The 24,270-nt window shown below is 42.4% G+C and overlaps 1 protein-coding gene across 6 annotated transcripts in view; it reads right to left on the bottom strand.

Annotated features, from left to right (window-relative positions):
* adamts17 (ADAM metallopeptidase with thrombospondin type 1 motif, 17) overlaps positions 1 to 24,270 on the bottom strand; it is a 417,430-nt gene that overhangs the window by 223,164 nt on the left and 169,996 nt on the right. For all 6 annotated transcript variants that reach the window (XM_067598186.1, XM_067598185.1, XM_067598187.1 and 3 more), the window contains exon 7: positions 8,131 to 8,174. In XM_067598186.1, coding sequence (XP_067454287.1) covers positions 8,131 to 8,174 — 44 coding nt within the window. The remainder of the gene's footprint in view (positions 1 to 8,130; positions 8,175 to 24,270) is intronic.

Below are 24,270 nucleotides of genomic sequence, written 5' to 3'. Positions count from 1 at the left end.
TCATTTGCTCTGGTCCAAATTGGTTGATGTATCACTACAAGCCACATGAGAACATTCACTTTGCTTATTGATCAGATGTGTCTGGAGCGGGAGCAAGAACATAAACACAGGAAGAAGGTCCTGAAGAAGGTTCTATCTGCCCAAATATCAAAAGTGCAATGTACTTCATCGCACTAGTCCAGGTTGGACCTCAATGAATTCTCTGGCTAGTTGTTAGCAACTGTTGATTTCGTTCATCCGCATCCCAGTATGCAAAGTGTACCAGGCTACAGAAGCTGTTTAACGCAAATTTGTAGATTACGCCTAATAGTTGGGTTGTATTGAGGTTGGATCATGTTCCCACCACAACCAACTCTAGACAGTGGTCTAGAGTTGGTCTGGGACCGGACCAAGAAGTTTTTTGAACAGTGAGGTTTCACAAAGTCAGAGATCGACACACAAATTTCCTACCTGTGTGTGTGACACTGAAGTTACAACTACAAATTGCAAGTTACGAGTACAAATTTTGACCCTGTTTTTAGGAGTGAATCTGATTGGTCAAATGCAGAGTCAGTCTGTCCAATCAGACCAAAAATAGAACAGTTTTGTAGCTTTCTGTTAGCAAATGTCTGCTAGCGTTGCCAAAGTAGCAGCATCAATGCTGGCAGGAACTTTTCGAGTTGAAGGCAAACCAGTCACTTGGCCATATTACATATTGTTGCCCTGCTTTAGCATGTTTGATCAAATAATGTAAGCAATGCCAGTCTAACCATGAAAACATGCTTCTGAGCAAAATTGCCCTGAGAAAGCTTTTGTATGAGCAGTTGTATGATTATAATGTGTTGCGCTGCCATTGATGATGTTGAAGCCTTATTTCTAACAAATTTTTAATATATCCTGTCTTCCCTTGTGCCAATAAGTAAAATAATTTACTTTGTGTGTAGTTGCTAAATACATTGGTGAGAAACAGCACTGTATTAGCAGACATATCATTTGTGTGAACTGATATCACTCATTTGCTAGTAGACATGAGATGTTATTGTCATATTTCAGGTACTGAAGGAGGCCAAAGACTAAAGTTCCATCCCAAAAGTTCAGAGGGCTATGGTAAAAAAAAAAAGTGTTATCAGGGCCTAGAATGCCACAACTTTATGGGCTTCTTTAATGATAAAACTCTAACTATTAAAGACAAAATTCACCACCTCCTGCCCTCGACAGGCACCAATTTGTCCCCAAACACAGGCACCTTAGAAACAGCTGTAAATCCTGACATATATTTGGACTGTTTTTCTCCAGTCAACTTTTCTGAACTAACTTCAATGATTTGTTCAGCTAAACCATCAACAACTAGGTTGCTTAAGGAAGCCTTACCCTTAGTTAGCACTTCTTTATTAGATATGATCAATCTGTCTTTAGTAACAGGCTATGTACCACAGTCCTTTAAAGTAGCTGTAATTAAACCTCTTCTTAAGAAGCCTACTCTTAATTCAGGCATTTTAGCCAATAATAGACCTATATCTAACCTTCCATTTCCTTCTAAGATCCTTGAGAAAGCAGTCTCTAATTAGTTATGTGACTTTCTACATAACAATAGTTTATTTGAGGATTTTCAGTCAGGATTTAGAGTGCATCATAGCACAGAGAGAGCACTGGTGAAAGTCACAAATGACCTCCTAACTACATCAGACAAAGGATTTGTCTCTATACTTGTCCTGTTAATCTTAGTGCCGCATTCGACACAACTGACCATCAAATCCTTTTGCAGAGACTGGAACATTTAATTGGCATTAAAGGAACCACATTAAGCTGGTTTAAATCCTTATATATCCTTTATCAGACCGATTTCAGTTTGTACATGTTAATGATGAATCCTCCATGAAGGCAAAAGTTAGACACGGAGTTCCACAAGGTTCTGTACTTGGACCAATACTATTCACCTTGTATATGCTTCCTTAAGGTAATATTATTAGGAAACACTCCATAAATTTTCATTGTTATGCAGATGCTACCCAATTATATTTATCAATGAAGCCTGATGAAACCAATCAGTTAAACAAACTCCAAGCATGCCTTAAGGACATAAAGACCTGGATGACCTGCAATTTTCTACTACTAAACTCAGATAAAACTAAAAAAAAAAGTTATTGTGCTTGGCCCTAAACACCTTAGAAACACATTATCTAATGATATAGCTACTTTACCCTGGCCTCCAGCACCACCGTAAGGAATCTGGGAGTTATCTTTGATCAGGATATGTCCCTTAACTCCCACATAAATCAAATCTCAACGACTGCCTTTTTTCACTTACATAGTATCGCAAAAATCAGGCACATCCTGTCCCAAAAAGATGCAGAAAAACGCATTTGTTACTTCTGGGCTGGATTATTGCAATTCCTTATTATCAGGCTGCTCTAACAAGTCTCTAAAGACTCTCCAGCTGGTCCAGAATGCAGCTGCACGTGTACTGACTAAAACTAGAAAAAGAGATCACATTTCTCCCATTTTAGCTTCGCTACATTGGCTTCCTGTAAAATCTAGTAGAATTTAAAATCCTTCTCCTAACTTACAAAGCCCTTAATGGTCAGACACCATCATATCTTGAAGAGCTCATAGTACCGTATTATCCCACTAGAACACTACACTCCCAAAATGCAGGCTTACTTGTGGTTCCTATAGTCTTTAAAAGTAGAATGGGAGGCAGAGCCTTCAGCTATCAGGCTCCTCTCTTGTGGAACCATCTTCCAGATTCGGTCCAGGGTGCAGACACCCTCTATATATTTAAGAGTAGGCTTAAAACTTTCATTTTTGATAAAGCTTATAGTTAGGGCCGACCAGGCTCACCTTGGATCAGCCCTTAGTTATGCTGCTATAGGCCTCGACTGCTGGGGGACTTCCCATGATGCACTGAGCTCCTCTCTCCTCTTCCTCCTCTCCATCTGTATGCATTCATGTAACATCAATGCATGTCACTAACTTGGCTTCTTCCCCAAAGTTTTTTGTGCTTTCTCATCTTGCAGGAAACCCTGGGATGCAGGCCTAGTCTTTGCGGTCCTTCACAGTCCTGATGGCATCCTTCCCTGGCTATTGCTACTGCTATTGCTGCTCTTATTGTTACCGGTCAAAGCAGATGGCCGCCCACCAAGGGCCGGGGTCTGCTTGAGGTTTCTACCCATTAAAGGGGAGTTTTTCCTTACTGCTGTCGCCAAGTGCTTGCTCAAGGGGGAATAGTTGGGTCTCTGTAAATTAAAGAGTACGGTCTTGACCTGCTCTATGTGAAAAGTGCCCTGAGATGACTTTTGTTGTGATTTGGTGCTATATAAATAAAAATTGCAATAAATTTCATTGAATTGAACTTTGATCCAGAAGGCCAGATGATCCACATCAGCTTGATTTACAGTCTTCTGTACCAGCATCGATGACTCAGGAGCTATTGCAGAAACACAGATCAGCAGGAGGCATGACATGCATGAAAATGTATCACTGACTCCATTGCTGTGCAAGAGGTGGTTGTTATACCTATGTCATACGTACAAAATATGAATATTGTTCATCCAGTTAATCTATTTGGCATGAGCGTCAGTTTGGTGAAACTGTCAGTGCTGCTTTCTGAAAACAGAAGAGTAACAAAGTATTTCAAAACAATACCGGCCACATCTGTGTAATATTAATGTTTCCAAACAGTAACTTTTCTTTTTTAGAGCCCAAGCGCTGACCAGCGCGAGGCCCTCTTGTTTCCAAAGGAATTATTATTAGGGCCGGAACGCTGACCAGCACGAGGCCCTCTTGTATCCAAAGGAATTATCAGGGCCGGAGCGCTGACCAGAGCGAAGCCCTCTTGTATCCAAAGGAATTATTATTATTATTATTAGGGCCCGAGCGCTGACCAGCGCGAAGCCCTCTTGTATCCAAAGGAATTATTATTATTAGGGCCCGAGCTCTGACCAGCGCGAAGCCCTCTTGTATCCAAAGGGGTTATTATTATTATTAGGGCCCGAGCGCTGACCAGCGCGAAGCCCTCTTGTATCCAAAGGAATTATTATTATTATTATTGTTATTATTATTATTATTAGGGCCCGAGCGCTGACCAGCGCGAAGCCCTCTTGTATCCAAAGGGGTTATTATAGGGCCCGAGCGCTGACCAACGCGAGGCCCTATTGTATCCAAAGGAATTATTATTATTAATATTATTATTATTATTATTATTAGGGCCCGAGCGCTGACCAGCGTGAAGCCCTCTTGTATCCAAAGGGGTTCTTATTATTATGATTAGGGCCCAAGCGCTGACCAGCGCGAAGCCCTATTGTATCCAAAGGAATTATTAGGGCCCGAGCGCTGACCAACGCAAAGCCCTATTGTTTCCAAAGGAATTTTATTATTATTATTATTATTATTATTATTATTATTATTATTATTATTATTATTATTGTTATTATTATTATCATTATTAGTCATAGCGCCACCTCCTGGCAACAGGAAGTTACATGTTTTATAATTTGACGCTCTGTGGGTAGCACGGTGATGGGATCCACCTCAAATTTACTCAGAATAGCCTAAAGACCTTGGAGATCGTATATTATGAAGGTGGTGACTCTTCGTCGAAAGGTGTTGCCATGACGACGCGGCGAATTTCGATGTCTCGCCATGAAATTTCAAAGCCTTATAACTTGACTCCACATGGTCTGATCTTTTCCAAATTTCATATTCTTGTTAAGAGTCCCGGTCTGAACACATTTTCAGGCCCATATTTAGTGACAGTCATAGCGCCACCTACTGGCAACAGGAAGTATCATGCGTCGTTCTTTGTTGTATTACTCCTAGGAAATTTGTCTGATGCACCTGAAATTGACTCAGCTAAGATGTAAGACCTTGGTGATGCTACATTGGGCAGGTCATGAGCCATATCAAAACGCCGTTGCCATGGTGACACATCTTTCGCCATGAAATACGATGCTGTATTTTAGGGACAAGGGATGGGTACACAGTCATGAAACTTGGCACACATGTCTGGAGCGACACCAGTTAAAATCCTGGATAGGTCATTTGCATAGGCATGGCAATATGGCTCAACAGCGCCCCCTTTAAAATTTCAAAATTGTAGCCCTGCCTTCCAGATTAACATAGAAAAATGAAATTCGGGAGATATATGTATCATGTCAAGATGCACAAAAAAGCCTTCTAGAGCCATATTGTAAGTCCAACAGGAAGTCGGCCATCTTGATAAAAGTGGTCATTTTTCGTGTTTTTTTGGCCATTTCGCATACCTTGTATTTTAACGAACTCCTCCTACAGAATTCATCGTAATGACTTCAAAATCAGTGTGTGTCATCTACACTAGTGTGTGATCAAAAGTTATCAAAAGATTTAGTTATCATTGAAGCGTGTGGCCGTGGCGTGGCGTTGGGTTTTGATATTTCGCCTTTACAGGCGAAATTGCTAAAAGTTTAGTGTAAATGCTCGAGTCTACACCAAACTTTACATGTTTGATAAGACTCCCAGCCTGAACACGTCTAAATACCAATATTCAGTCAGTGATGAAAACTGGCTCCATAGCGCCCCCTACGACATTCAATGAAGCAGCCCCAGCAGTAGGCAAAATAGCAAAAAGAGGCTGTGATATTAACCTTCCTCTCTCACTATTTGAAAACAGCGCGGGCCTGGAGACAACTACATGCCTGTGACTGAAGCCCTTTGACTGCGTCCGACACGATGTACGCATGGGCGCAAGGGCCCGATCATCGCTGCTTGCAGCTTTAATTTTTCTATAGGGATCCAATATATGGATTTGAGATTTTCTTTGAGATTTTTAATTGTATTTTTTAGAGGCCACAGAGACAGAGGATGTCCCTGCATCAGATGAAGACCACCTGTGAAATATCCACAGTCACAACATCAAATTACATATCTACCATATTAAATTGTCCTCTAATATAGCCATTCATTTATATTTGTGACTTGTAATCCAGCCTTCTGTATGTATTTATTCTTGAGCCAAATAAATTGTTACAGCTGTAAAAAGTCATAACTCATTTTGTTTAGCTTCTTAAAGACTGCATGTCATGATTAACTGTTAATGGATTTTCCCATGGCATTAGTCTAAATGAAGGTGAGGGTCTATTAAAATAGTTTATGGTACAATAATGTAACAAACATGTATTTGTTCAGAAACAATTCACTGTAGTCACTTTATTTAAAAAGAGACAATAGCACAAGATATATTGCATAGCAAATAAAATGGACATAAGTAACCTACTTACAATATAAAGCACGTCAGCCTATTTACATTCGAAAAAATTGAAATGAAAACTATATCCTCATACAGATGAAAACTGTGCTTTCTGTGACACTCTGGATATCAGATTCTCCAAAAACTGCAATTTTGTATGACAAGTGTATGACCTGGACCAAGAGTTCCACACTGCTGTGCATATGTGCTGTTTGTTATTCTCTGCTGTGTCTGGCAGATCAGTTATTATCTGAGTGTCATTCCTGTATCTGATCCTCTGTGCAACACTCCATTGTGAAATATGAGAGCCTCAATACACAGCAGCTTTGAAATTGTCTCTATTCATTGGTTGTAGCATTTACTCTCCACAGCTGTTGGTATTTCCCTGCATTTCTTACCAACACACTCAGCAGGATCCTCAGCACCAGGATCATCAATACCCTCTGTACCATTTTCCACAGCCCCTGCTGTGCTCCTGTCCACTGCTCACACTTCCACCGGATCGTCAGCTCATAGAAGCACCAACAAGGACGAATTCACCATCAGCTCTACCTGTGCCCACAAACAGAATAAGATTAAAATGCAAATCATTCTCAGCACAGAAAATACAATCAACATTCTGCAAATTTACTGTTTTACTGTTATCATCAAGGTTACCTAATATAAGCTAATAGCTAACTCTAACTTTATCTTGGGGCGCAAGCCAATATAAACCTGATACTATTGTCACATTTACAACAAAGCTTCTGTAATCCCACAGGGGCTAGACTGTCCTAAATCCACAAAATTGTAAATACTAAGGAGTGGACTAGTTTTCATGTCTAACTATGTGTAATTATGGTACATGACATGTCATTATTCTTGGTTTGCCTTCAGCTTGAAAAGTTCCTACCAGCGTTGATGCTGTTACTTTGGTAATGCTAGGAGACATTTGCTAACAGAAAGCTACATTACTATTCTATTTGGGTACATAAAGCGGTGTTCCTGAGCTTGAGAATATGCATCTGGACAACCACATTGCCTTACAATAGCAGCGTACTAACTACAAGCTAAATACACAACACATTAAGTGTTAACCATTAATATCTACAGCATCCTCAAGTACAATTAAACCCACCTGGGTTGCAGGAGAGCCATCATCCATCTTTCAAGACCTGCAGGGGGATGAACGCAACAGAACCATCTGCCCTCTGATTGGACAGACTGACTCTGCATTTGACCAATCGGATTCACACATAAAAACAAGACGTACTTGTAACATGCAGTTTGTAGTTGTAACTTCAGTATCACACACACCGGTAGGAAATTTGTGTGTCCGTCTCTCATGTAACTTCACTGTTGCACACAAAGGTGGGAAATTTGTGTATCTCTCTCTCAGACTTTGTGAAACCTCACTGTTGAAAAACAACAACAAGTTTATTTGTGCTAAGTTTATTTGTGAGGACCAATTTGCATTTTAAACCTTGGGAGTGAATACATTTTATATAAAGTGGGGAAATTTTGACCATTCCTCTTCTTAAAAGGGCTGTTTGATGGCCACGACTTGGCTTTACTGTAGATCTACAGTCAGTTAGATTTGGGTAGCAGTAAATGTAGGGTGAAGCACTGGGGTTAGGCACTTAGTTGTGATAGTTAAGGTTAGGGTTAGAGGCCAGCTAGGGATAGAGATGCATTATGTCAAGAGGGGTCCTCACAAGTACAGGAGTACAAATGTGTGAGAGTGAAGGAGAAAGAAAAAAATCGAGAGAGAGCAAGAGAGAGTGTGTGTTCAAGTGTCATGGCAACTGAGTATCTTGAAAGGTAGGTTAAGTAAATAAGTGATGATGAAAAGAAATTATTTCACACAGAGACGCGTGTGTGTGTGTGTGTGTGTGTGCGCGCGCATGTGTATGTGTGTGTGTGTGTGTGTGTGTGTGTGTGGTACTCACCCACAGTATCACAGGGTTCGTCTTTATGAACACAGAAATCTGTCCTGAAAGAGAGACAAAAACAACTTTACTCAGTCTATTTACAAACTACTCTGGTACCAAGTCTACAGCACTGATTTTTTTTTTTTGAATTAGTCAACTGTTGATGTAGAATCCGCCCACACTAGACAAGTGTAACAAGGTAACCATCCATGTTGGAAGGCAAAAGTGGTTATAGCTGCTCCACCTGGCAAAACTCAAAAGCAGGTGAAAAGTATGCTGTTTTGGAGAGGGGAATGCAATAATCATCTAAACATAGGGATGATGGCACACATTCAAAGGTTCACCTATCTAACAAGCACTTCTGATGAAGCATACTGGCATCTTAAGACTCCTGTTAGCCAAGAGCTTACAGTTTCATTACCTCTGGACCCCCAATTACTCTTACAATTTCTTGGGATACTCCTGCTTTTAGCCCAGGGCTGAGTAAATCCCACTCTAGAAAAGTGATATCCTTGAAACCAATGGAATGATTTCTTGTCTTTTAAGGTTATGAGAACATTCATATGTTTACAAAGTAACATTCCCCTGTAACTCCCCAGGACAATTTTCTTAACATCTACAATATTCCTGTAAGGTAAACGACTTTGTTCTTGGAATATCCTTTAAACATCTCCAGGACATTGCATGGTTACAAGACTTTTCATGGTTTTGTGGAGGTAAAGTAGCCTGGCATTGTCCATTAATTATAACACAAAAAAAGTGGAATTGCAAACCATCCAACATAGACAACCAAAAATTGCAACCAAAAATTGCTATCACTCAACAACATGAGAAAGAGCTACTAATGTGTACTAATGTGATGTGAAATGGAGTTAGCTGGAGTAAGCGTATCCCTGTCTCTGTAAACAAATGTGTATGTACTGTGACATTAGAGCCTGCAGGAAACAAACAGGCTGTACTGTATGTATGTTAGTGACAGAGATGTAAAGGCAAATTAAAGCTGCAAACAGCGATGATCAGGCCCCCGCACCTCCATGTTTGTCAGGGCATGCTGCAGTTGAAGGGCTTTTATTGCATGCATGCAGTTGTTTTCAGGATCAGCCTGTTATCAGACTTTGCACGAACAAGTTAAATATCATTTCCTGTGTGCCCTATGTGGCGCTAGACAACATCCACCAATTATACATCATGTTGCTGTATATCAATTGTCGACCATACCTTATAAATTTCAAGTGAATTGGATAACGTTTGTCACACAAGGCTGAATGTCCTGCTGCTGGAGGGCGGCTCTCCACAAGAGGGTCATTAATGCCACAATATATTTGGTGGAGGCTGACTGAAATACATCCGCATTTTCATAAATATCGGACGTTGCACGGAGTTAAATATCACTTCCTGTGTCCACTATGTGGTGCTAGAGAACACCCTCTAACTATACACTATGTTGCTGTATACGATGTGTAGACCACACCATGTAAATTCCGTGTAAATCGAATGATGTTTGTTATATAAGGCTAACCTCCTGTTGGCAGTAGGTGGCGCTATGACTATGATTCAAAATTGACATGACGATGTGTTCAGGCCAGGACTCTTATCAAGCATGAAAAATTTGGTGCAGGTTTGACAATGTACATTCAAGATACAACTTCCTGTTTCATGGTGAAACATTGAAATTCACTGCATTGCTATGGCAACGGTGTTGAAATCTCTAGGAGGAGTTTGCTAAAATACAAGGCCTGGAAATGACAAAAAGTGCACAAAAATCGCAAAGTAAATTCAAAATGCCTGTTGGACTTAGGGTATGGCTCCAAAAGGCTTTTTTGTGCATCTGGACATGATACATGTGCCTACCAAATTTCATTCATCTATGTCAAATTTGACTTTGGGCTTTGACTTTGAAATTTTCTAGGGGGAGCCCTCGAGTCATTTTGCCACACCCGAGTCCAAAAACCATATCAGACAAATAAATATACTCCATCTGATGTGTGTGCCAAGTTGTGTGAGTTTTTGAGCACCCCTAGCCTCTCAAACACAGCTTCCTGTTTCATGGCAAATACTGCGTCGCCATGGCATCAGCTTTTGATGAAACCCAAAAGTTTCATCATTTAGCATCATCAACTTCTTACAACTTAGCTGACCAAATCTTAGGTGTGACCATGTTTGGCGAGTCATCATTTCTACCTGCCTGGAATTGGGTCAGGGGTGCATAGGCTCAACTCCTGAGATGGCAATCTCAGGCAAAACCGGGTAAAACCAGTAATGGAAACGCAAATCAACTTTGTCACACTGATTTTGAAGTCGTTATGATCCATTCTGTAGGAGGAGTTCATTAAAATACAAGGCATATAAATCAAAAAACTGAACAGTCAATTCAAAATGGCCAACTTCCTATGGGGTTTACGCTATGGGTACATGAGACTTTTTTGTGTGCCCCGGCATGATACATGTGTGTACCAATTTTCATACATGTTTAATGTGCAGCAGGGGCTGCCTCGTTGAAATATTGTAGGTGGCGCTATTGAGCCAGTTTGTATCACTGACTGAATATTGTCATGTAGATGTGTTCAGGCCTGGAGTCTTATCAAAAATGTGAAGTTTGGTGCAGATTGGAGCATTTACACTTAAGTTATAGCAATTTCCTCTGTCCTCTGTCATCAAAACTCAACCCCACTCCACAGTCATGCACTTCAACAATAGCTAAATCTTTTAATAACTTTTTATCATAAACTAGTCTAGATGACATACACTGATTTTGAAATCGTTATGATGACTTCTGTAGGAGGAGTTCGTTAAAATACAATGCATGCAAAATCACCAAAATTGAGCACTAAATTCAAAATGGCCAACTTCCTGTTTGGTTTAAGCTGTCCAAGAGACTTTTTTGTGCACCCTGGCATGATACATGTGTGTACCAATTTTCATACATGTAGGTTTAACGTGGCGCGGGGGCTGCTTCGTTGAAATATTGTAGGGAGCGCTGTCGAGCCATTCTGCCACACCCATGCCCGCTACCTATTCGATATTACAAAATTTAAGACCTGTCATGTGTGCAAAGTTTTGTGACTTTTCAAGCATGTCTAGCCCCTTAAAAACAGCTTTGTACTTTGTGGTGAAGAATGTGTTGCCATGGCAATGGTGTTTGATTATGGGTCATGAGCTGCCGAATGTAGAATCACCAATGTCTTACATCTTAGCTGAGTCAATTTCAGGTGCATTGGCAAAATGTACTAGGAGTAATTAGACAAAGTATGATGCATGTTATTTCATGTCGACAGTAGGTGGTGCTATGACTGTCACTAAATATGGGCCTGAACATGTGTTCAGACCGGGACTCTTAACAAGCATATGAAATTTGGAAAAGATCAGACCATGTGGAGTCAACATATAAGGCTTTGAAATTTCATGGCGATACATCGAAATTTGCCGCGTTGTCATGGCAACAGCTTTCGACAGAAAGTCGCTATTCTGAGGCTATTCTGAGGAAATTTGAGGTGGATCCGATAACCGTGCTACCCACAGGGTGTCAAAGTGTAAAACATGCCAGTAGGTGGCACTATGTTGCCAGTAGGTGGCACTATGACTCAGATCCAGTATTGACACATGGATGTGTTCAGGGCGGGACTTTTTCCAAGCACAAAAGGTTTGGGTCTCTTAGGATCGTTATGGCCGTTTGAATTTTCACGGCGAAGGATCGAAATTCGCCGCCCGACCACACCCCCTTGGCAATGTCGAAAACTCACTGTTTTGATAACTTTTCATCTCCCAGGTCTGTAGATGATATTGACCGAATTTCAAGTTGCTGAGGTCAAATCCCTAGGAAGAGTTCGTTAAAGTACGCGGGCTAAAAACGGCAAAATTGGCGTCAAAATGGCAACTTTGAACCAAAATGGCCGACTTCCTGTTGGATTTAGGGTATGGCTCCAAGAGAGTTTTTGGTGCATCTGGTCATGATATATATGCACACCAAATTTCATTGTTCTACGACGATCTGTATCATGGGGCTCGCTTTTCTTAATTTTCTAGGTGGCTCTGTCGAACCATTTTTCCCCTCATTTTTTGTGAGACCCATAAAATCTGAAATTTTCACCAGAACTGACGCGCACGCCAATTTTCATGAGTTTTGGTACACGTTTGTAGAAGTTATTTGAGGTCAAACAGTTGTAAGAATAATTAAAGCTGCAAGCAGCGATGATCGGGCCCTCGCGTCCTTGCGTATGTCGGGGCTCGGCGCTGGTGAAGGGCTTCTGTCACGGGCATATAGATGTCCCCAGACCTGGGGTCCGTTTTACAAAGCAGGTTTAGTGAAAACTCAGAGTCTGTTAACCCTGAAATGAGGGAAACTCTGAGTTTTCAGTTTCAAAAAGGGAGGTAACTCAAACCAGAGAAAGAGGGATAACTCTAGCCTGTTTCAGAGAGAGGGGTAACTTAAGCTCTCGGTCAGTTACCGTAGCAACAGACTCTATGAATCTAACCTGGTCGGGACCAGGTTTTTCTCAATGAACCTCGAGTTTCTCCCAGTCTCCGCCCTCTTTCAGAGCCACACACTCCATTTGATTTCCTCATTCATTCAGGCAGCAGGCGAGTTTTGGCGTAGCCCAGTTCTGCAGTCTGTCATTTAAAGAAATCATTAAAAAAAAAAAAAAAAAAAAAAAAAAAAATCAGAGTCAGTATATTAGAAGTCCATTAGGCACAGTAAGTGGCGACTTTTTTTCACTAACATGGCATGTCCTTTTGATAACGATCCCGTGGATGAAGGTGCAGCATTACTGCGCAGAGAATTAAATATTCGTCGAGAGATGGTTATCAGACCGCGCATAGATGTTCTAGCATTTCCAGCCATTATCTTTTTGAGCGGTACCATTTCACGTCACAGTCCATCATCTACATACACAACCTAAGCCGTCTTTACGTTTGCAACATTACCAATGGTAGTCATGCTCTCACATCCCAGCAGATATTGTGTGTTGCGCTGCGTTTCTTTGCAAACCGAAGTTTTTTGTACAGTGTCGGGGCCAGCCACTGGCCTTCCTAAATTCTGGCTTAGGGCCAGCTCTAAGACTCCCAGACGTGTTCAGGCTGGGAGTCTTATCAAACATGTAAAGTTTGGTGTAGACTCCAGCATTTACACTAAACTTATAGGACTTTCACCTGTCATGGCGAAACATCAAAACTCAACGCCACGCCACGGCCACACGCTTCAATGCTAAGTAAATCTTTTGATAACTTTTGATCACACACTACTGTAAATGACACACACTGATTTTGAAGTCGTTACGATGAATTCTGTAGGAGGAGTTCGTTAAAATACAAGGTATGCGAAATGGTCAAAAAAACGCGAAAAATGACCACTTTTATCAAGATGGCCGACTTCCTGTAGGACTTACAATATGGCTCCAAGAGGCTTTTTTGTGCGTCTTGACATGATACATAAGCCTCCCGAATTTCATTTTCCTATGTTCATCTGGAAGGCGGGGCTACAATTTTGAAATTTTCAAGGGGGCGCTGTTGAGCCATATTGTCACGTCTATGTAAATGACCTATCCAGGACTTTAACTGGTGTCGCTCCAGACATGTGTGCCAAGTTTTGTGACTGTAAACCCATCCCTTGTCCCTAAAATACAGCATCGTATTTCATGGCGAAGGATGTGTCGCCATGGCAACAGCGTTTGGTCATGGGTCATGACCTGCTAAATGTAGCATCACCAAGGTCTTCCATCTTAGCTGAGTCAATTTAAGGTGCATCGGCCAAATTTCCTAGGAGTAATACAACGGGGAACGACGCATGATACTTCCTGTTGCCAGTAGGTGGCGCTACGACTCTCACTAAATATGGGCCTGAACTTCACCAACTTCATAATATACCATCTCCAAGGTCTTTAGGCTATTCTGAGTAAATTTGAGGTGGATCCCATCACCGTGCCACCCACAGAGCGTCAAAGTGTAAAACATGTAACTTCCTGTTGCCAGTAGGTGGCGCTATGACTTAGCTCCAATATTGACACATGGATGTGTTCAGGACGGGACTCTTTCCAAGCACAAAAGGTTTGGGTCTCTTAGGATCGTGCATGCCGGAGTTATGGCTGTTTGAATTTTCACGGCGAAGGATCGAAATTCGCCGCCCGACCACACCCCCTCAACAATGTCGAAAACTCACCGTTTTGATAACTTTACATCTCCCAGGTCTGTAGATGATACTGACCGAATTTCAAGTTGCTCAGGTCAAATCCCTAGGAGGAGTTCGTTAAAGTACGCGGGCTAAAAACGGCAAAATTGGCCTGAAAATGGCAACTTTGAACCAAAATGGCCGACTTCCTGTTGGATTTAGGGTATGGCTCCAAGAGAGTTTTTGGTGCGTCAGGTCATGATATATAAGCACACCAAATTTCATTGTTCTACGACAATCTGTATCGTGGGGCTCGCTTTTCTTAATTTTCTAGGTGGCGCTGTCGAGCCATTTTTCCACACATTTTTTGCGAGACCCATAAAATCTGCGATTTTCACCAGAACTGACGCGCACGCCAATTTTGGTGAGTTTGTAGAAGTTATTTTAGGTCAAAGAGTTGAAATAATAATAATAATAATAATTAAAGCTGCAAGCAGCGATGATCGGGCCCTCGCACCCCAGCGCATGTCGAAGTGACGCTCAGTCGAAGGGCTTTTGTCAGTGACTTGTTGTGTAAAGTTTGAGGCAGATCCAACCATGTACACTCAAGTTATATCAATTTCCTCTGTCATGGCGAAACATCAAAACTCAACGCCACGCCACGGCCAAACCATCATGATCATACACTACTCTAGATGACACACACTGATTTTGAAGTCCTTACGATGAAATCTGTAGGAGGAGTGCGTTAAAATACAAGGTATGCGAAATGGCCAAAAAAAGGCGAAAATTGACCAGTTTTTCAAGATGGCCGACTTCCTGTTCAACTTACAATAAGGCGTCAACAGACTTTTTTGTGCGTCTTGACATTATACATGTGCCCTGTGAATTTCATCTCTCTACGTTAATCTGGAAGGCGGGGCTGCAATTTTGAAATTTTAAAGGGGGCGCTGTTGAGCCATTTTGCCACGCCCATTCAAAGCGACCACATAGGATTTTAGCTGACATCACTCTAGACATGTGTGTCAAGTTTCATGACTGTAGAGCAATCCCTTCTCCCTGAAAAACAGTATCATATTTCATGGCGAAGGATGTGTCGCCATGGTAACAGCATTCAGTTTTGGGTCATGAGCTGCCAAATGTAGCATCACCAAGGTCTTGTTTATTAGCTGACTTAATTTCAGGTGCATCAGCCAAATTTCCTAGGAGTAATTAGACAAAGTACGACGCATGATACTTCCTGTTGCCAGTAGGTGGCGCTATGACTTTCGCTAAATATGAGACTGAACATGTGTTCAGATTGGGACTCTTAACAAGCATATGAAATTTGGAAAAGATCAGACCACGTGGAGTCAAGTTATAAGGCATTGAAATTTCATGGCGTCACATCGAAATTCGCCGCGTCGCCATGGCAACACCTTTCAACGAAGGGTCACCAACTTCATAATATAAGATCTCCAAGGTCTTGAGGCTATTCTCAGTAAATTTCAGCTGGATTCCATCACCGTGCTGCCCACAGGGCGTCAGAGCGTAAAACATGTAACTTCCTGTTGCCAGGAGGTGGCGCTATGACTCATATCCTGTATTGTCACATGGACCCGTTCAGGGCGGGACTCTTATGAAGCACAAAAGGTTTGGCTCTCTTAGGATCATGTATGCCGGAGTTATAGCCGTTTCATTTTTCATGGCGAAGGATCGAAATTCGCCGCCCAGCCACGCCCCCTAGGAAAGACTAATGAGAATTGTTTTAGCAACTTTTAATCTCCTATGCCTGTAGATGATACGGACCGAATTTGAAAGTCCTGGGGTCAAATCTCTAGGAGGAGTTCGTTAAAGTATGCGGGCTGGAAATGACAAAATCGGTGCAAAATTTCAACTTTGATACAAAATGGCCGACTTCCTGTTGGAGTTAGGCTATGTGTCCTTGAGACTTTTTGGTGCGTCTGGTCATGATACATATGCATACCGAATTTCGTTCTCCTACGACAATCTGTATCGAGGGGCTCAATTTTCTTGACTTTCTAGGTGGCGCTGTCGAGCCATTTTGTCCCGCTTTATTTCGAGACCCATAAAATATCGAAATTTTCGCCAGTCCTGACATCTGTGCAAATTTTCATGAGTTTTCGTGCATGTTTAGGCCCTCAAAAATGCGTTTGTTTCGGAGGAATAATAATAATAATTAAAGCTGCAAGCAGCGATGATCGGGCCCTCGCACCCCAGCGCATGTCGAAGTGACGCTCAGTCGAAGGGCTTTTGTCAGTGACTTGTTGTGTAAAGTTTGAGGCAGATCCAACCGTGTACACTCAAGTTATATCAATTTCCTCTGTCATGGCGAAACATCAAAACTCAACGCCACGCCACGGCCAAACCATCATGATCATACACTAGTCTAGATGACACACACTGATTTTTAAGTCCTTACGATGGATTCTGTAGGAGGAGTTCTTTAAAATACAAGGTATGCGAAATGGCCAAGAAAAGGCGAAAATGTACCATTTTTTTCAAGATGGCCGACTTCCTGTTCGACTTACAATAAGGCTTCAAGAGGCTTTTTTGTGCGTGTTGACATTATACATGTGCCCTGTGAATTTCATCTTTCTACGTTAATCTGGAAGGCGGGGCTGCAATTTTGAAATTTTAAAGGGGGCGCTGTTGAGCCATTTTGCCACGCCCATTCAAAGCGACCACATAGGATTTTAGCTGACATCACTCTAGACATGTGTGTCAAGTTTCATGACTGTAGAGCAATCCCTTCTCCCTGAAAAACAGTATCATATTTCATGGCGAAGGATGTGTCGCCACGGTAACAGCATTCAGTTTTGGGTCATGAGCTGCCAAATGTAGCATCACCAAGGTCTTGTTTATTAGCTGACTTAATTTCAGGTGCATCAGCCAAATTTCCTAGGAGTAATTAGACAAAGTACGACGCATGATACTTCCTGTTGCCAGTAGGTGGCGCTATGACTTTCGCTAAATATGAGACTGAACATGTGTTCAGATCGGGACTCTTAACAAGCATATGAAATTTGGAAAAGATCAGACCACGTGGAGTCAAGTTATAAGGCATTGAAATTTCATGGCGTCACATCGAAATTCGCCGCGTCGCCATGGCAACACCTTTCAACGAAGGGTCACCAACTTCATAATATAAGATCTCCAAGGTCTTGAGGCTATTCTCAGTAAATTTCATCTGGATTCCATCACCGTGCTGCCCACAGGGCGTCAGAGCGTAAAACATGTAACTTCCTGTTGCCAGGAGGTGGCGCTATGACTCATATCCTGTATTGTCACATGGACCCGTTCAGGGCGGGACTCTTATGAAGCACAAAAGGTTTGGCTCTCTTAGGATCATGTATGCCGGAGTTATAGCCGTTTCATTTTTCATGGCGAAGGATCGAAATTCGCCGCCCAGCCACGCCCCCTAGGAAAGACTAATGAGAATTGTTTTAATAACTTTTAATCTCCTATGCCTGTAGATGATACGGACCGAATTTGAAAGTCCTGGGGTCAAATCTCTAGGAGGAGTTCGTTAAAGTATGCGGGCTGGAAATGACAAAATCGGTGCAAAATTTCAACTTTGATACAAAATGGCCGACTTCCTGTTGGAGTTAGGCTATGTGTCCTTGAGACTTTTTGGTGCGTCTGGTCATGATACATATGCATACCGAATTTCGTTCTCCTACGACAATCTGTATCGAGGGGCTCAATTTTCTTGACTTTCTAGGTGGCGCTGTCGAGCCATTTTGTCCCGCTTTATTTCGAGACCCATAAAATATCGCAATTTTCGCCAGTCTTGACATCTGTGCAAATTTTCATGAGTTTTCGTGCATGTTTAGGCCCTCAAAAATGCGTTTGTTTCGGAGGAATAATAATAATAATAATAATAATAATAATAATAATAACTCCTTCAGTTTCAATAGGGCTTCGCACCGGTCGTTGCTCGGGCCCTAATAATTCCTTCAGTTTCAATAGGGCTTCGCACCGGTAGGTGCTCGGGCCCTAATTAAAGCTGCAAGCAGCGATGATCGGGCCCTCGCGTCCTTGCGTATGTCGGGGCTCGGCGCTGGTGAAGGGCTTCTGTCACGGGAATATAGATGTCCCCAGACCTGGGGTCCGTTTTACAAAGCAGGTTTAGTGAAAACTCAGAGTCTGTTAACCCTGAAATGAGGGAAACTCTGAGTTTTCCGTTTCAAAAAGGGAGGTAACTCAAACCAGAGAAAGAGGGATAACTCTAGCCTGTTTCAGAGAGAGGGGTAACTTAAGCTCTCGGTCAGTTACCGTAGCAACAGACTCTATGAATCTAACCTGGTCGGGACCAGGTTTTTCTCAATGAACCTCGACTTTCTCTCAGTCTCCGCCCTCTTTCAGAGCCACACACTCCATTTGATTTCCTCATTCATTCAGGCAGCAGGCGAGTTTTGGCGTAGCCTAGTTCTGCAGTCTGTCATTTAAAGAAATCATTAAAAAAAATAAATAAATTAAAAAAAAAATCAGAGTCAGTATATTAGAAGTCCATTAGGCACAGTAAGTGGCGACTTTTTTTCACTAACATGGCATGTCCTTTTGATAACGATCCCGTGGATGAAGGTGCAGCATTACTGCGCAGAGAATTAAATATTCGTCGAGAGATGGTTATCAGACCACGCATAGATGTTCTAGCATTTCCAGCCATTATCTTTTTGAGCGGTACCGTTTCACGTCACAGTCCATCATCTACATACACAACCTAAGCCGTCTTTACATTTGCAACATTACCAATCGTAGTCATGCTCTCACATCCCAGCAGATATTGTGTGTTGCGCTGCGTTTCTTTGCAAATGGTTTGCAAAAGTTTTTTGTACAATGTCGGAGCCAGCCACTGGCCTTCCTAAAGTCTGGCTTAGGGCCAGCTCCTCTGCCTCCGTTAGAGGTGGCGGTGCTGGACCACCACCCGTTTTACGGGCATCTGCCTTCTTTCTGTTGGCTGAGTAGAAGTCTGTGTTAGTTTAAATAGGATTAATTATTTAACAGAACATGATGTAGATGAGAAGACATTTATGTGTGTGAAACCAGCATTATGTTGGGGATAAAACAACTGCACAGTCAAACAGCCACTTAATATTTACTTTACAATGTAAAACATGATCAAAATGAGGTTCCCCCATGAGATTATGCCGAGGTCTCACCTGTTTGAACAATGTTTTTAAATTTCATCCTAAACTGCTGCCAAGTGCGCTTGGACCTAAATGAAATAAATTAATAGGCCACCATTCAAGCAGTTTTCCTCTGTAATATTATTGTGATTACAAAGGACTACATTTAAACTTACGCAATGACCGAGCAGCAGCCGTCTCCCTCTCTTTTGCAGCTGCAGCGGTGTTGCACTTCTTTCTGAAAACATGCTCAAACTCGTCGTATGAGCGAATTAAGATGTCTAGTTCTAGGGGGGCGAAAAACGCAGCCATCCTCTTCCCCGTTGCCATGGTGACTCGTTGAATCGGGGCTCCATTGATGCTGGCTTTTTATAGTTGTGGTGCACGCGCTTAACTCCAGGTGAAACTACTCCGAGTTGATTAAACTGACTCAAATCAGCTGTTCTGGAACCGGAAACTCAGAGTTTTCTATCTCAGAGTAGATCAACTCAGAGTTCAGGATTAGACTCAGAGTTTGTTGAACCTGCTTTGTGAAACGGACCCCTGAGCTGTTTTCAGACAGTGCAAGGGGAAATTAACGTCACATCCTCAATCACCTACTCTGCCTGCTGCAGGGGCTGCTGCATTGAAATGTGGTAGGGGGCGCTATGGAGCCAGTTTTCATCACTGACTGAATATTGGTATTTAGACGTGTTCAGGCTGGGAGTCTTATCAAACATGTAAAGTTTGGTGTAGACTCCAGCATTTACACTAAACTTATAGCAATTTCGCCTGTCATGGCGAAACATCAAAACTCAACGCCACGCCACGGCCACACGCTTCAATGCTAAGTAAATGTTTTGATAACTTTTGATCACACACTAGTGTAGATGACACACACTGATTTTGAAGTCGTTACCATGAATTCTGTAGGAGGAGTTCGTTAAAATACAAGGTATGCGAAATGGTCAAAAAAACGCGAAAAATGACCACTTTTATCAAGATGGCCGACTTCCTGTAGGACTTACGATATGGCTCCAAGAGGCTTTTTTGTGCGTCTTGACATGATACATTAGCCTCCCGAATTTCATTTTCCTAGGTTCATCTGGAAGGCGGGGCTACAATTTTGAAATTTTCAAGGGGGCGCTGTTGAGCCATATTGTCACGTCTATGCAAATGACCTATCCAGGATTTTAGCTGGTGTCGCTCCAGACATGTGTGCCAAGTTTCGTGACTGTAGACCCATCCCTTATCCCTAAAATACACCATCGTATTTCATGGCGAAGGATGTGTCGCCATGGCAACGGCGTTTGGTCATAGGTCATGACCTACCCAATGTAGCATCACCAAGGTCTTACATCTTAGCTGAGTCAATTTCAGATGCATCGGCCAAATTTCCTAGGAGTAATACAACAAAGAACGACGCATGATACTTCCTGTTGCCAGTAGGTGGCGCTATGACTCTCACTAAATATGGGCCTGAAAATGTGTTCAGACCGGGACTCTTAACAAGCATATGAAATTTGGAAAAGATCAGACCATGTGGAGTCAAGTTATAAGGCATTGAAATTTCATGGCGTCACATCGAAATTCTCCGCGTCGCCATGGCAACACCTTTCCACGAAAAGTCACCAACTTCATAATATACCATCTCCAAGGTCTTTAGGCTATTCTGAGTAAATTTGAGGTGGATCCCATCACCGTGCCACCCACAGAGCGTCAAAGTGTAAAACATGTAACTTCCTGTTGCCAGTAGGTGGCGCTATGACTCACATCCAATATTGACACATGGATGTGTTCAGGACGGGACTCTTTCCAAGCACAAAAGGTTTGGGTCTCTTAGGATCGTGCATGCCGGAGTTATGGCTGTTTGAATTTTCACGGCGAAGGATCGAAATTCGCCGCCCGACCACACCCCCTCAACAATGTCGAAAACTCACCGTTTTGATAACTTTTCATCTCCCAGGTCTGTAGATGATACTGACCGAATTTCAAGTTGCTGAGGTCAAATCCCTAGGAGGAGTTCGTTAAAGTACGCGGGCTAAAAACGGCAAAATTGGCCTGAAAATCGCAACTTTGAACCAAAATGGCCGACTTCCTGTTGGATTTAGGGTATGGCTCCAAGAGACTTTTTGGTGCGTCTGGTCATGATATATAAGCACACCAAATTTCATTGTTCTACGACCATCTGTATCGTGGGGCTCGCTTTTCTTAATTTTCTAGGTGGCGCTGTCGAGCCATTTTTCCCCGCATTTTTTGCGAGACGCATAAAATCTGCGATTTTCACCAGAACTGACGCGCACGCCAATTTCGGTGAGTTTTGGTACACGTTTGTAGAAGTTATTTGAGGTCAAAGAGTCGCAATAATAATAATAATAATAAGAATAATAATAATAATAATAATAATTAAAGCTGCAAGCAGCGATGATCGGGCCCTCGCGTCCTTGCGTATGTCGGGGCTCGGCGCTGGTGAAGAGCTTCTGTCAGGGGCATATAGATGTCCCCAGACCTGGGCTGTTTTCAGACAGTGCAAGGGGAGATTAACGTCACATCCTCAATCACCTACTCTGCCTGCTGCAGGGGCTGCTGCATTGAAATGTCGTAGGGGGCGCTATGGAGCCAGTTTTCATCACTGACTGAATATTGCTATTTAGATGTGTTCAGGCTGGGAGTCTTATCAAACATGTAAAGTTTGGTGTAGACTCCAGCATTTACACTAAACTTATAGCAATTTCGCCTGTCATGGCGAAACATCAAAACTCAACGCCACGCCACGGCCACACGCTTCAATGATAACTAAATCTTTTGATAACTTTTGATCACACACTAGTGCAGATGACACACACTGATTTTGAAGTCGTTACGATGAATTCTGTAGGAGGAGTTCGTTAAAATACAAGGTATGCGAAATGGCCAAAAAAACGCGAAAAATGACCACTTTTATCAAGATGGCCGACTTCCTGTAGGACTTACGATATGGCTCCAAGAGGCTTTTTTGTGCGTCTTGACATGATACATTAGCCTCCCGAATTTCATTTTCCTAGGTTCATCTGGAAGGCGGGGCTACAATTTTGAAATTTTCAAGGGGGCGCTGTTGAGCCATATTGTCACGTCTATGCAAATGACCTATCCAGGATTTTAGCTGGTGTCGCTCCAGACATGTGTGCCAAGTTTCGTGACTGTAGACCCATCCCTTATCCCTAAAATACAGCATCGTATTTCATGGCGAAGGATGTGTCGCCATGGCAACGGCGTTTGGTCATGGGTCATGACCTACCCAATGTAGCATCACCAAGGTCTTACATCTTAGCTGAGTCAATTTCAGATGCATCGGCCAAATTTCCTAGGAGTAATACAACAAAGAACGACGCATGATACTTCCTGTTGCCAGTAGGTGGCGCTATGACTCTCACTAAATATGGGCCTGAAAATGTGTTCAGACCGGGACTCTTAACAAGCATATGAAATTTGGAAAAGATCAGACCATGTGGAGTCAAGTTATAAGGCTTTGAAATTTCATGGCGAGACATCGAAATTCGCCGCGTCGTCATGGCAACACCTTTCCACGAAAAGTCACCAACTTCATAATATACCATCTCCAAGGTCTTTAGGCTATTCTGAGTAAATTTGAGGTGGATCCCATCACCGTGCCACCCACAGAGCGTCAAAGTGTAAAACATGTAACTTCCTGTTGCCAGTAGGTGGCGCTATGACTTACATCCAATATTGACACATGGATGTGTTCAGGACGGGACTCTTTCCAAGCACAAAAGGTTTGGGTCTCTTAGGATCGTGCATGCCGGAGTTATGGCTGTTTGAATTTTCACGGCGAAGGATCGAAATTCGCCGCCCGACCACACCCCCTCAACAATGTCGAAAACTCACCGTTTTGATAACTTTTCATCTCCCAGGTCTGTAGATGATACTGACCGAATTTCAAGTTGCTCAGGTCAAATCCCTAGGAGGAGTTCGTTAAAGTACGCGGGCTAAAAACGGCAAAATTGGCCTGAAAATCGCAACTTTGAACCAAAATGGCCGACTTCCTGTTGGATTTAGGGTATGGCTCCAAGAGACTTTTTGGTGCGTCTGGTCATGATATATAAGCACACCAAATTTCATTGTTCTACGACCATCTGTATCGTGGGGCTCGCTTTTCTTAATTTTCTAGGTGGCGCTGTCGAGCCATTTTTCCCCGCATTTTTTGCGAGACGCATAAAATCTGCGATTTTCACCAGAACTGACGCGCACGCCAATTTCGGTGAGTTTTGGTACACGTTTGTAGAAGTTATTTGAGGTCAAAGAGTCGCAATAATAATAATAATAAGAATAATAATAATAATAATAATAATAATAATAATAATAATAATAATAATAATTCCTTTGGAAACAAGAGGGCTTCGCGCTGGTCAGCGCTCGGGCCCTAATAATAATAATAATAATAATAATAATTCCTTTGGAAACAAGAGGGCTTCGCGCTGGTCAGCGCTCGGGCCCTAATAATAATAATAATAATAATAATAATAATAATTCCTTTGGAAACAAGAGGGCTTCGCGCTGGTCAGCGCTCGGGCCCTAATAATTAAAGCTGCAAGCAGCGATGATCGGGCCCTCGCGTCCTTGCGTATGTCTGGGCTCGGCGCTGGTGAAGGGCTTCTGTCACGGGCATATAGATGTCCCCAGACCTGGGGTCCGTTTTACAAAGCAGGTTTAGTGAAAACTCAGAGTCTGTTAACCCTGAAATGAGGGAAACTCTGAGTTTTCAGTTTCAAAAAGGGAGGTAACTCAAACCAGAGAAAGAGGGATAACTCTAGCCTGTTTCAGAGAGAGGGGTAACTTAAGCTCTCGGTCAGTTACCGTAGCAACAGACTCTATGAATCTAACCTGGTCGGGACCAGGTTTTTCTCAATGAACCTCGAGTTTCTCTCAGTCTCCGCCCTCTTTCAG

The sequence above is a fragment of the Thunnus thynnus genome, chromosome 1, assembly GCF_963924715.1.
Source record: "Thunnus thynnus chromosome 1, fThuThy2.1, whole genome shotgun sequence".
Lineage (NCBI taxonomy): Eukaryota > Metazoa > Chordata > Actinopteri > Scombriformes > Scombridae > Thunnus > Thunnus thynnus.
Note: the sequence above shows the minus strand (reverse complement) of the source record. Positions and strands in the feature narration are given on the sequence as shown.